Genomic DNA, 13,279 nt, shown 5'->3' on the forward strand with positions numbered 1-13,279 from the left:
AGCTAAATAAGAACCACAAAAGTCACCATCTCTTCCTTCCAGCCAACAGAGCTCAGCTTCCCTCCTGGAGAGGTGAGAGCCAGGTGTGACAGCCCAAGCTCCCTTTGCTCCACCCCTCCCTCTCCCCCAAACACAGAGCAGAAATTCACCTCTGCCAGCATTGTTTCCAAGCTCCCGCAGGACGAGACACACACGGGGTGCATGGCAGGTGGCCCTCAGCTCGCCTCTGCAGGGGCAGTGCACACAGAAGCCTCTCTCCTCAGCATGAAGCGCCTCCACCTGGCACCCTGGGCCTCCCTGGTCCTCAGCCTGGCCTTCCTCTCCTTCCACCCGGTTTACTTGGCAGGTAGAACCGTGAGCTTTATTCTCGCTGCGCTGGGAAGAGGGAGGGAGGGTGGGAGAGAGCAGGAGGCAGGAGGAGGATTCCTTGGCTCGGGTTGGTCCTGCTCAAAGGAAAGAGGAAACAGGGCTTTCTCATCTGAAGGATTAGGCTGGAGAGGGTAGGGTGGGATGGGGGTTTACCTAAGACCAGAGTCAGCCAAGATGGGAGCCACCACGAGTCCCTCCCATCAGAGACAGGAGATGCACCTAAAACAGCATCTTTGGGCTGCTGTTTCTCAGCGGCGCCTGCTCAGGGTAATTGTGTTACAATTCTGTATTTTGTGGCTATCATCCTCCCTTTGCATACCCTCCTCTCACCTAAGGACATCTGTCTGTCCCTTGACCCTGGGCATCCTTTGCAACTTTCACCAAACCTCAACACATGAGGCCGCCGTTTGCTATTAAACCTTCCCCCATATCACACGGCTCAGGAGATGTTGGATTATCACCCCACTTTCTCAGAGAGGCCAAGGGGGGTGTTAGGAAGCGCCCTCCCAGGCTGGGCTCTGCACATCAGGGACCTCGCTCCCATTCTCATGCTCCTGGCTTTTTGCCTTTGGCTTTGACCTGGCTCCTCAGAACAGCCTGCCCTGCTCCCTGGCAGATTCTCCCTCTCTCAAAGCCAACCCTCACAGTCCCCCACGCCAGGCAGTATCCATCTCTCTCAGTCTCTCCTCGGGAGGTTCAGAGGGTGGGCTCTCAAGCCTCTGAGCCTCAACTCAACTTCGGCTTCCACAACTGACTAGTTGCGTGATCTCAAGCAAATTCTTTACCCTCCCTGAGCTTCAGTTTCCTCATATCTAATGTGGAGCTAATCATAGTGCTTATATATAGCGTTGTTGTAAAGATGAAATAGAGTAACTGCACATAAAGAACTTTAAATGAAATAGCACGTGGTAAACACCCCAATGGGGCTTCCCTGGTGGCTCTCTCAGTAAAGAATCTGCCTGCAATGCAGGAGACCCAGGTTCCATCCCTGGTTCGGGAAGGTCCCCTGGAGGACGGAATGCCAACCCACTCCAGTATTCTTGCCTGAAGAATTCCACAGACAGAGGAGCCTGGTGGGCTACAGTCCACGGGGTCAAAAAGAGTCAGACTCGACTGAATGACTAACACTTTCACTTCATTTCAAACACTCAGCAAAGGTTAGCATGCCCCTTTTACTTCTTCCAGTATCGCCCCTCTCCAAGTAAGAGTGTTTTCTGTTTACCCTGGAGGTGCCTTGCTTATGAGAAGGCCTCAAACGCTTGACCCATTTCACTGCACTGAACGGTTGGATCCTTCCAGTAGCCTTTACTTTGGAAGCGACTCCAAATAGGACCAGTCCCTGGCTGGCTTTGCTTATGAGGGAGGTGGGTGATGTTTCAGTTCTTCAGAATTTATACTAGGTTATTCGATTTGAACCATATAAAATGTCTGATATTGAATAATTCTGGACCTATAGAAATGGCGATTTCATATGGGTTAACCTACTACTAGTGTTTCATTAACTTGATTTTTTTCCACACACCAGTTCTAGACCAGGACCACTTCCCTGCTAAGGTAGAGGGGAGATGAAAGTCAGGGTCAAGGAAGTTATTCGGGTAACAAGGGAAATTAAAACATGGAGGAATCAATTTTTCCAAAGCAAATAAAAACCAAGCTCTGAGGCATTTAGCTGTAAATAATTTACAGTAGCAATCAGATTGCATCAAGGTAGTTACTATATTTCAGCAGGACACTGGAGTGGCTGGGGAGAGGGTGGTGTAAAATTAGTCTGAGCAGAAATTTCATGGCTTTAGCTAATCAAGAAGTTTCCTCCCAAGTTACTCTGCTATGTGACAGCAAGCACCTTTGAAGGACATGCTAACCTAGAGTCAGTGGGGTCTGGACAGTTTCCAAACTTTTTTTCTGTTATTGCCAAAGAAGCAGATTGAGCAGCCATACAATTTCCAGAAAGATTCTTTCAAATGCTCTCTTGCTCTTGCTCTAACTCTACCTAGGTCAGCATTGTCTAACAGAACTTTTTTTAAACTTTTTATTTTATATTGGAGTATAGCTGATTAATAATGTTGTAACAGTTTCAGGGGCACAGCATAGGAACTAGGCCATGTGTATACATGTATCCATTCTCCCCCAAACTCCCCTTCCATCCAGGCTGCCACAGGACATTGAGCAGAGTTCCCTGTGCTACACAGAAGGTCCTTGTTGGTTATCCATTTTAAATATAGCAGTGTGTAGGTGTAGATCCCAAACTCCCTAACTATCCCTTCCCCCACATCCTTGCCCCCTAGAAACCATGAGTTTGTTCTCTAAGTCTGTGAGTTTGTTTCTAACAGAACTTTTTTGATTGTGGAAAGGTTCCATGTCTGTGCTATCTTTCTAACATGGTAGCCACCAGCCACATGACTGAGCATTTTGCAAGTAGCTAGTATGACCAAGTAGCTGAAGTTTTCATTTAATCTCATTTTAATAAACTTAAACAGCCACTCTGGTTTGTGGCCACCATATTGGACACAGTGGACCCAGACTGCCTACCTTCTTATTCTCAGTGATGGGAGGGAACACAGCCCATGGTTTCTCTCCCTTGGGGATCCTTATGTTCATCTCTGTAATCCCTCCTCACTCCCCAAACTCTGATATTTTCTGCTAGAGTGTCTTTTATCATTGTGTGCCTTGTTTATTAATCAAGGACTATATAATTCTAAGTGCTGTATACGCTGGAAACCTCTCAACTTGCTTGTAGAGTGTTTAGTTTTTCACACCCTTTTTCTGAATACTAACATCATAATCATCAAAAATAAAGAATCAAGGTCAGACTTCGATGTTTTTTAGTTCAAGTTTTTGAAGGAAACTGAAGCTCGTTATGAAACGACATGGCAGATTTTTAAGTGTCTGTGTTGGTATATGCTAGAAAAAAAAAAAAAAAAAACACTTCTTAGAAGTACTTATCTGCATAGAAAGCAGCTTAAACAGAGGCCCTTGGTGACAGAAGGGTGATGAGATATAAAGATAAAGCATCTCAATGGGAATAGGAAGTGGTTGGAAAAGGGGAGTGTGTGAGTTTGCTGCCCAACAAAATACCACAGCCTGGGTGGCTGAAACCACAGAAGCCTCTTTTCTCACAGATCTGGAGGCTCTGGGTGTCACCAGCTGTGTTTACTCCCGAGGCCTCTCTCCTCAGCTTGCAGATCACCCCACTCTGCACTGGGTCCTCATATCATCTTTTCCCTCTGAGTTCCCATCCCCGGTGCCTCTTCCTCTTCTCACAAGGACACCAGTCACACTGGACTAATTTAACCATTTAACCTTAATTGCCTCTTTAAAGCCCTATTTCCATAACAAAGCACTACCGAATCTGGGGCCATAGTCCAGGCTATAACAGAACTTTGCTGCATGAAATCTCGACATACCTCTACTGGAACTTCTATAATACTGTCATAATACTCACTACTGATTCATAACAAAAACTGCCAACTCCATGCCTGAGAATGGCTTTTCCTACTGCCTGAGACTATCATTTGTCTTTTCTTCCAGAAGCAAGCAGCGGCAGCAACTCAACCTTGACCGTCCACCATCCAGAGAATCTTGAGACCCTGGAGCAGTGCCCCAGTAAGCTTCTCCTGGCAATTGCCCTAGCTCAGGGCTCATCTCGGAACAGGGAGGGACACTGAAGCCTCCTCACTTTCTGTTCATTGGCACTGAGTTGGCTGAGCGCCTGCCTGGCCCTCTCGCGCCCCAGTGTGGTTTGTTCACAGCCCCAGAACTGTCTGCAGGGCAAGTCTACAAAGCTCTCTTGGCCATGGTCCCCATGTAAGCTCACACTCTTTGGTGCAGTTGGCTTTAATGGCCCATCCTCAGGACAGCAGTCAAAGACCCCCTGACTTCGAATGCTTATAGAAGTTTGGGAGTGGAAACATCCTAAACGTGAGCCAAATTCCTGCCCAATGCGCGAGCTTCATTCTGGTACCTGTTGCATTTTTCTGTTCATCTTCCACTTGAAGACTTGCAGTGCTAAGGAGCCTAGTGCTTCATAAAACAACCACTGTGGTGCGTGTCTAATTACTAGGAAGTTCACTTTATTCTAAGTTTGGCTCCTTGATTCTGCCCCTTTGAATGACCACATTTGCTTACTTTGGGCACTAACAAGGGAGAGTAACAGGCAGCAATATGTAGAGGCTACAAACGTGGCTTTGGACTCCTGCAAACATGGGTTTGCGTTCTAATTCTGCCATCTCGTGACCCTGGGCAGGTGACAGCTTCAGTTCCTGCACGTCAAACAGGAGGAATAGCTGTGCCTATCCACTTCATGTGGAATAAATAAGGGAACGTGTGTAGAGCTCTTAGCACAGTGCAGGGCATGCCTTAGTAAATGGTGCTATCCTGTTATTACTGGTCTTGATGGTATGAATATCAGAGAATAGCCTTGGGGGAAGGGAGGCTGGGGTGACACTGTCCTTCTTGCCCTCTCTTCCCCGCCAGACGTGGACTTCTGCCCACAAGCGGCCCGGTGTTGCCACACGGGAGTAGATGAATACGGCTGGATCGCGGCGGCTGTTGGTTGGAGTCTCTTGTTTCTCACCCTCATCCTGCTCTGTGTGGACAAACTGATGAAGCTCACTCCAGATGAGCTTAAGGACTTGCAAGCCTGAGGCTTAGAACACTAGTCCCAAGAATGTCAATCACCAAGTTGTGGGTAATAGCAGGAGGGGAGAGCGCTGATATGGTTTCCGATATTTCAAAGTCCGTTCACCCCTTTTTGTTTGTTTGGAGTTTTTTGGTTTTGTTTTGTTTTTTGGCCATACTAGGTGGCTGGTGGAATCTTAGTTCCCTGACCAGGGATCAAACCCAGGCCTTGGCAGTGAAAGCTCAGCATCCTAACCACTGATGACCATGGAAGTCCCAAAGCCTTGCTACCCTCATAACCTTCAGTTACTTTTAAAAAGGAAAAGAGACAGGGATCCAAGGAAGACAAGACCAGTGCTCCCAACACACCTAATTTCAAAATGTACTTGGGTCCTTTATAATCTGACATCTCCCTGATTGACTCCTTTGCTTGTATTTTTGTGTGGGGAGGGGAGAATTGCTTGTATTTTGACCATCGCTTTCTTCTGCGTTCCATGTATGTGGTACACAAGGAACAAACTTCAGTCTTAAAGTCACCCAATTCAAAACAAAACTCAGAACCTTCTCACCAAAAACAAGTGGTTGTGTTTTGTCCCTTATTTCAGTCAAGGGCATCACTGTCATTTCAAAATGTGAGAGCCACCTTGGCAGCTTCCTTAGTCCCACGTCCAATGCTTCCTGGGCTCTTGTTCTTCCTTTGACACGTCCTCATGTCGAGCCTGCCCATTCTCCTTGCCGGCACCCTAGGTCTGGCCCTCGTTACCCCATCCCGCCACCACGTCAGGAATCCTTCACTTTGTTCTCACTGCCTTCAGGATCTGGCCCCCACCCCCTAGCTTGTCTCTCCCCTCATCCCGACATCTTCCACTTCTTTGCTGCCATTCCCTCTGCAGGGGTGGCTGCCTCCCACCTCCACCCCCAGAACGAAGGCCATTCCTCAAAGTCCAGCTCTAACGCTTGCTCTGCCTTCAAGCTTCTAGGCTTGTCTTCTGGGGACCAGGAGTGGTGGTCTTCGGGCACTTGTGTGGTGCCCTGAGCACAGTCACAGTGAACAACAGGCCTCTTCACAATCAGCTTGTACTGCCTCATGCTCCAGGGGTATAAGAAGCTCTTAATGTTTGTCCAATGAATGAATGAATGAGTAAACAAACAAATGAGTTCCTGGCCTAAACAAATTTTCTGATCGTCACTCTGCATCCAGAACCTCTGTTTTTCTGGAGCTGGTTGACCAAACTGACCTCTGGAGGAGCCATTTGGCTCTGGCCAGCTTAGGGACAATCACTTAGGGCCCAGATGTCTGCATCACTGTGAACTCTTTCAATGGGAGTCAGGAGGAGAGATGGGTGGGGTCATCAGAAGAAAGCAAGCGACTCTTTAAGAAAACATGTTTGCCCTTCAACAGCAAATATGTGTTTAGATTGGACAAACTCTAAATAATCATAATACAAAAAGGAAAAGTGAGAGGCCTCCGAAATGGGAAGAAATATTTTCTAGAGGTGGGAAATGATTCAAAGCCACCCTACTGCTCTTTCAGAAAGTCTGAATAAATTTCCCTGAACTGAAGGGATTGCCTAGCTCAGTTTGCTCTCTTCTGAAGATCCAGATCGTATCAGAATCTTAGTTGTTTAATCAGTGAAACAGGATGGACTTACTATTTCAGAGTGTTGATCATATGGACACAAGTATCTATAAAAGCCTGAGGTACGTCATGGACGTACACATGGGTGGTGCTTCACTTTTTTAGAAATTCAAGGAGTCTCCACCATACATGATGGTATAATTCTTTCAAGATGAAAAGATTCAGTGTGAAACCAACTTTGCTTTAATATCTGCAAATATTTTTTAAATAAATCAGTGTGCAATAGTGAAAGAGCACTGTCTCAAAAAGAAAAAAGAAAGAAGGAAGATTAAGATTTATTTCTGGTGAACATGAACAGAATTGACTCATGCTGCCTTGCTGAGGATCAATCTTCTAATTGGAAAATGTTAAGAACTGGCCAAACATGTGTATGCAAACCAGATTACAAAAGCTCAGGAAGCTATTTGAGGTTCTGCATGTAAGTGGGTGGGTGTGAGGCTCTTCCTTGCAACCAGAGCAGCGGCGCTCTCATCTGTTTTATGCATGTGTGGACCCCAGTGGCCAGACTGCATTTGCTGCTTTAAAGAGGGGCGAGTCAGAGCACCAGTTGGCGTCTGAGGCGAGGAGGCTCGTCGACACTGAAAAGTTACATGTAGTTGCTGCCACTGTCACAGTGAGATTCAGACGTTCTGTGACTTGCTTTTTTTTCACAAAAGGAAGGCTAGATCAGATCCAAACAATCACTCTTTTCTTTGAGACTGGAAAGAAAGATGGTTATATCATCTGATGGTAATGTGAGCCAGATGCTAACTCTCAGATCTACCTTCAACATGGAACGTCTTTATTCTAGAAAAGCCAAGACTTGTCAGGAAATTTAAAAGGAACACCTGAGAGGGAAAACCAGGGACTGATGTCCATCTAAGAGTTTCCTGTGATAAGCAGCAGGACCTGTCTCATGGTAGATGTACTTTTCATTTCAAAAACTTTGTCCTCAGGGATCAGTGTGGTCCTCAGCACCGCTACAGACTGTGTAACACAAGGCATATCCAGTTTGAGGCATTTCTATATCAATGTCCTATGCAAAAATAGAATCTTTAAACATTAAGGTGTGGCACAATTATCCGACTTTTAAAATCTATTCCTTTTTAGATGCATGATACCCAAGGACAAATAAACCAAATATATGATTTTTCTATTTAAAATGAAACACTATGCCATGCAAGATTAATAAAAAACAAGTCTTAGGGTAACTTGGGCCTCTTTTCCACAAAAATATATGAAAGCATATTTTTAAACTTAAAGAAGAGTCTAAAAATGTTTTTGATGAAGAATGTTTCTTTCTGTCAGAGTCCTGACTTCTGTGTTGAAGTCACATATGGATATACAGTGCCATTCCTGGGTCTTCGTCAGTGTATGGCAGGAGGGCCGTGCAGACAACCTCTCCCTGGGTCTACAGCCAGCCTTACCTGACTCAGTCCATCCTCTGTACTTCTTTCCAGAGTGATCTGTCTAATCCATGAATAAGAAATTGAGTCACTCTCACCTGCCTAAAATCCCCCAGTGACTACCCATACCATATTTCTACCTGACCCACAGGATCTTCTCTAGCTTTTTCTCTTCTGTATCCTTCACACACACCCAGTTATGAATTATTTCAGCTCTCTCTCTATCCTCCAAGCCTTCACTCTTGTTCACACAGTCTGAAACATACTCTTCCCAAGAGGCAGATTTGCCATGAACCAAGAGAACTTTTGTCACCCTGCTAATTTAACTCATATGTAGAGTGCATCATGTGAAATGCCAGGCTGTAATCAAGATTCCCAGGAGAAATATCAGCAACCTCAGATATGCAGATAACACCACTCTAATGGCAGAAAGCAGAGAGGAACTAAACCGCCTCTTGATGAGAGTGAAAGAGGACAGTGAAAACGCTGGCTTAAAACTCAACATTCAAAAAATTAAGATCATGGCATCTGGTCCCATCACTTCATGGCAAATAGATGGGGAAAAAGTGGAAACAGTGACAGGTTTTCTTTTCTTGGGCTCCAAAATCACTGTGGACAGTGACTGCAGCCACAAAATTAAAAGATGCTTGCTCCTTGGAAGAAAAACTATGACAAGCCTAGACAGCCTATTAAAAAGCAGAGATATCATTTTGCTGACAAAGGTCCATCTAGTTAAAGCTATGGTTTTTCCAGTAGTCATGGGTAGATGTGAGAGTTGGACTATTATGGAGGCTAAGCACCAAAGAACTGATGCTTTTAAACTATGGTGCTGGAGAAGACTTTTGAGAGTCCCGTGGACAGCAAGGAGATCAAACCAGTCCACCATCAAACTTGATGCTGAAGCTGAAGCTCCAATACTTTGGCTACCTGATGTGAAGAGCTGACTCATTGGAAAAGACCCTGATGCTGGGAAAGATGGAGGGCAAGAGGAGAAGGGGGGGGGGGCAGAGGATGAGATGGTTGGATGGCATCACCAACTCAATGAGCATGAGTTTGAGCAAAATGCAGGAGATAGTGAAGGACAGGAAAGCCTGGTGTGCTGCAGTCCATGGGGTCGCAAAGAGTTGGACACAACTTAGCAACTGAACAACAACAAAAGAAGCTTTAATTTCTGGTCCTCTTTCTTGTTTGCCCCTCTCCAAGACCGTCTATCTAGTTTTGTATTTCTTATTTTGTATCTTTTTTTTAGAAGAGAACACTCTAATTATGTACGTTTTAGGTCCCATAAACCGGGACCTGCCCTTGCTCTTCCCTCCCTTCCCCTCTGCTGATTGGATTCATTGGGTTTATTGGGATTGGTCTTCCAAGTCAAGTTATCCTCTCCTCTCTCGACACACGCACATATACACACACATATACATGCACATGTATATGTACATGTATACCCTCCCTCGGTGGCCTGTGCTCACCTCCAGGGCACCACTGTGACAAAGACTTTCTCTCCCCTTAAGGGAGAAAAGGGAACCTTCCCACACCGTTGGTGGGAATGTAAATTGGTACAGCCACTATGAAGAACAGTATGGAGCTTTCTTTAAAAACTAGGACTAAAACTGCCATATGACACAGCAATCCCACTACTGGGCACACACCCTGAGAAAACCACAATTTTAAAAGACACATATAACCCAGTGTTCGCTGCAGCACTATTTACAATAGCCAGGACACGGAAGCAACCTAGATGTCCATCAACAGATGAGTGAATAAAGAAGTTGTGGTACACATACACAATGGAATATTACTCAGCCACAAAAAGGAACAAATGTGAGTCAACTCTAGTGAGGTGAATGAACCTAGAGCCCATCATAAAGAAAGCTGAGTCACAAAGAGAAAAACAAATATCATATATTAATGCATATATATGGAATCTAGAAAATGGTACTGATTAATCTATTTGTAGGGCAGCAACAGAGAGACAAAAAGACATAGAGAACAGACTCATGGAGACACTGGGGGTGTTGGACAAATTGAGAGAGTAGCATTGAAACATACACACTACAATATGTAAAACAGATAGCCAGTGGGAATTCGCTGTATGATGCAGGGAGCTCAACCTGGTTTTCTGTGACAACCTAGAGGGGTGCATTGGAGGTTCAAGAGGGAGGGGACATATGTACACCTATGGCTGATTCATGTTGATATATAGTAGAAACCAACACAACAATGTAAAGGAAATATCCTCCAATTAAAAATAAATAAATTATACATAGATAAAGAGAATCCACCTGCCAGTGCAGGGGATACAGGTTCGATGCCTGCTCCAGTAAGATTCCACATGACTCGGGGCAACAAAGCCCTCTAACTGCAACTGCTGAGCTCATGCGCACCCCAAAGCCTGTGCTCTGCAAAGAGAAACCACTGCAAGGAAAAGCCCATGCACTGCAATGAAGAGCAGCTCTCCGCAATTAGACAAAACCTGCATGCAGCAACGAAGACCCAGCACAGTCAAAAATGAAATAAAACTTAAAAACACACACACACACTCTTCCCTTGACCCAACTTCTTTGAGCCTTCTTCTCAACTAGGCCTCAACTTGGTCTATACAAACTACAGACTCTCAACATAAATAACTTCATCCAACCCATCCCCCCATATTAAAGACTCAAACAAACACTAACCTAGTTTCTAACAGCTCAAGACTGCATCCCTAGGATGGCCCTAGCCCCCTTTAAAGTGCCTGTCTGAGAAAGCTCAAGGCTGCCAGAAGAACTTGCTGGTTCTCCCAGCCAGTGCCTGACAAGAGGCCCTGACCATACTTAGAGCATTTATTAAAAAGGGCTTAGTTGTGAATTCTTCCTCTGTCCCTTCGAGATGTCTCTATCTAGATCAATATCTCTATCAAGATGTCTCTATATTGATGCTGTCTATCCATCCAGACTTAATTTTGGGGGGCTCCAAAATCACTGCAGATGGTGACTGCAGCCACGAAATTAAAAGACGCTTACTCCTTGGAAGAAAAGTTATGACCAACCTAGATAGCATATTGAAAAGCAGAGACATTACTTTGCCAACAAAGGTCCGTCTAGTCAAGGCTATGGTTTTTCCTGTGGTCATGTATGGATGTGAGAGTTGGACTGTGAAGAAAGCTGAGCACTAAAGAATTGATGCTTTTGAACTGTGGTGTTGGAGAAGACTCTTGAGAGTCCCTTGGACTGCAAGGAGATCCAACCAGTCCATTCTGAAGGAGATCAGCCCTGGGATTTCTTTGGAAGGACTGATGCTAAAGCTGAAACTCCAGTACTTAGGCCACCTCATGCGAAGAGTTGACTCACTGGAAAAGACTCTGATGCTGGGAGGGATTGGGGGCAGGAGGAGAAGGGGACGACAGAGGATGAGATGGCTGGATGGCATCACTGACTCGATGGACGTGAGTCTGAGTGAACTCTGGGAGATGGTGATGAACAGGGAGGCCTGGCGTGCTGCAATTCATGGGGTCCCAAAGAGTCGGACATGACTGAGCAACTGAACTGAACTGAACTGATCCATCCATCCATTCATCCATCTGTATCTCCTACACCTCAAAACCTGAAAGTCATTCCTTTAAAACTTAATCATCAAGAAGGATAGGGCTTCTGTCCCCCTCATCCCTGGTCTCTGTTGGGGGACAGAACCCTGGCTTCAATGACTGCCAGAGAGCAAGCAGAGCTGACCTGATCAGCATTCACACTCACCAACTCTATAATTTCTCGATTCCCTGACTCTACTGAGCCCCCCTCACCCACCCCTGCTCCCTCGTTTCCCTATAAAACACCCAGTCACTTCTGCACAGTTTTATCCTAGACTCTCTTCTCTGTTGCAGTAGTTTTTAAAATCTGTCTGTACCACGTTAGTGTCTGGCTCTGTTTAACTTGGACAACTAAGCACTGTGGAGGACAGTATCTCCCTGCCTGCCTCTCTCACTGGTCTCTCTGAAGGCAGAAACTACGTCTTTCACCTCTGATTCCTTCCACTGGCCCAGAGCCGGGTGCACAGCAAAAACTCAATAAACATCTGATGAGTTGGTGCATCAGAGGAGACCAGGAGTGTGGCCTGTGCAAACCACCACAGTGAAGCAAGAGAGCTATGAAGACAAAGAAGAGGCTCTTGGGGAAATTTGAGGTTTCAAGGTCAGGAAAATTTTAAATTACTGTTTTCATAAGTTTATAACTATACATAATTAAGTTATTTGTGGAAACAAGTACCTGGCAGACCTACCCCAAAAGCTGATTCTGTGATAAGAGATTCAACATACAAATGGACAAGGGCCAGATCATATATAAAAACAGAACTTCAACCCACAATCTGCAGCAACCAGTCCAGGAAGCCAACCCACCAGCCTCAGCAACTAATCCAAGAAATCAAACCACCTCCACAGCAATTGGCTCAGACAGCCAGGGTTTGGTTAATAATGGACAGCTTCAGATAGTTTAGGATCAAGCACAGGAAGCCAAATATCTGCCCCCTGACCAGTCATACAGAATGCCCCACTCCTCCTCAGTCCATCGACAGTCATCCCAGGCCTACAGCCTCTGGTGGAGCACAGCTGAATATCTGAAGCCTCCCTCCTTTCACCATCAAGCCTTCCCACGCCCCTGCCCGCATCTGAGTCTCTGCCAAACATAAATGATGGTGGCTGACTCCTAGAATAAATAGTATTTTCTTGTTCTTAGTTGGGTGGTCTTTGCGTATTTCCACAGTGATGATTTATTGAACTCTTTGTTGAAATATTTGTCTTGTTCTTTGCATCTTGAAGGAGATCTTTTTATCTGGGAGATTCCTATTACCAGATCAAAATGAAGCAAGCTATTGAGAGACAGTATTATGGGCTGAATATTCCATGTGTCCCCCAAAACTCACGTTGGAATTGCAACCCCCAGGACTTTGGAATGTGAACTTATTCGGAAATAGGGTCATTGCGACTGTAATGAATTAAGATGAGGCTACCCTGGAACAGACTTCAATTGGGTCTCTAATTTGATGTGTCCTTATGTAAAAAGGATATTTTCAATACAGACACACACATACCACACACAGGGAGGATGCATGTAATGAAGGCAGAGGTCAGGGTGATGTATTCACAAGCCAAGGATTTCTAAAGGTCAATAGCAACTGCCAGAGGCAGGGGGAAGGGTGGGAAGAGGCCCGGAACAGATTCCCGCCACACCCCTCAGAAGGAACCACCACCTTGCTCTCAGGTGTTCAGCCTCCAGAACAGCGAGGCAGTACATCCCTG

At 45.5% G+C, this 13,279-nt stretch overlaps 1 protein-coding gene across 1 annotated transcript; it reads left to right on the forward strand.

The window, feature by feature from the left end:
* Nucleotides 1–249: 249 nt before the first annotated feature.
* On the forward strand, nucleotides 250–5,083 carry TMEM213 (transmembrane protein 213). The gene is made up of 3 exons (XM_055589538.1): nucleotides 250–346; nucleotides 3,898–3,972; nucleotides 4,843–5,083. Exons 1-3 carry the CDS (start codon nucleotides 265–267, stop codon nucleotides 5,010–5,012), a joined length of 327 nt encoding a protein of 108 aa, XP_055445513.1. The 5' UTR covers nucleotides 250–264; the 3' UTR covers nucleotides 5,013–5,083.
* Nucleotides 5,084–13,279: the final 8,196 nt, after the last annotated feature.

Source organism: Bubalus kerabau, chromosome 8, assembly GCF_029407905.1.
Source record: "Bubalus kerabau isolate K-KA32 ecotype Philippines breed swamp buffalo chromosome 8, PCC_UOA_SB_1v2, whole genome shotgun sequence".
In the NCBI taxonomy this organism is placed as follows: Eukaryota; Metazoa; Chordata; class Mammalia; order Artiodactyla; family Bovidae; genus Bubalus; species Bubalus kerabau.

Bases quoted from the DNA above. Each gene is read 5' to 3' on its own strand.
- TMEM213 (XM_055589538.1), top strand. From the start codon at position 265: ATGAAGCGCCTCCACCTGGCACCCTGGGCCTCCCTGGTCCTCAGCCTG. The intron at 347-3,897 runs GTAGAACCGTGA...CTTTTCTTCCAG, and splicing joins CCACCCGGTTTACTTGGCAG to AAGCAAGCAGCGGCAGCAAC. The intron at 3,973-4,842 runs GTAAGCTTCTCC...CTTCCCCGCCAG, and splicing joins GACCCTGGAGCAGTGCCCCA to ACGTGGACTTCTGCCCACAA.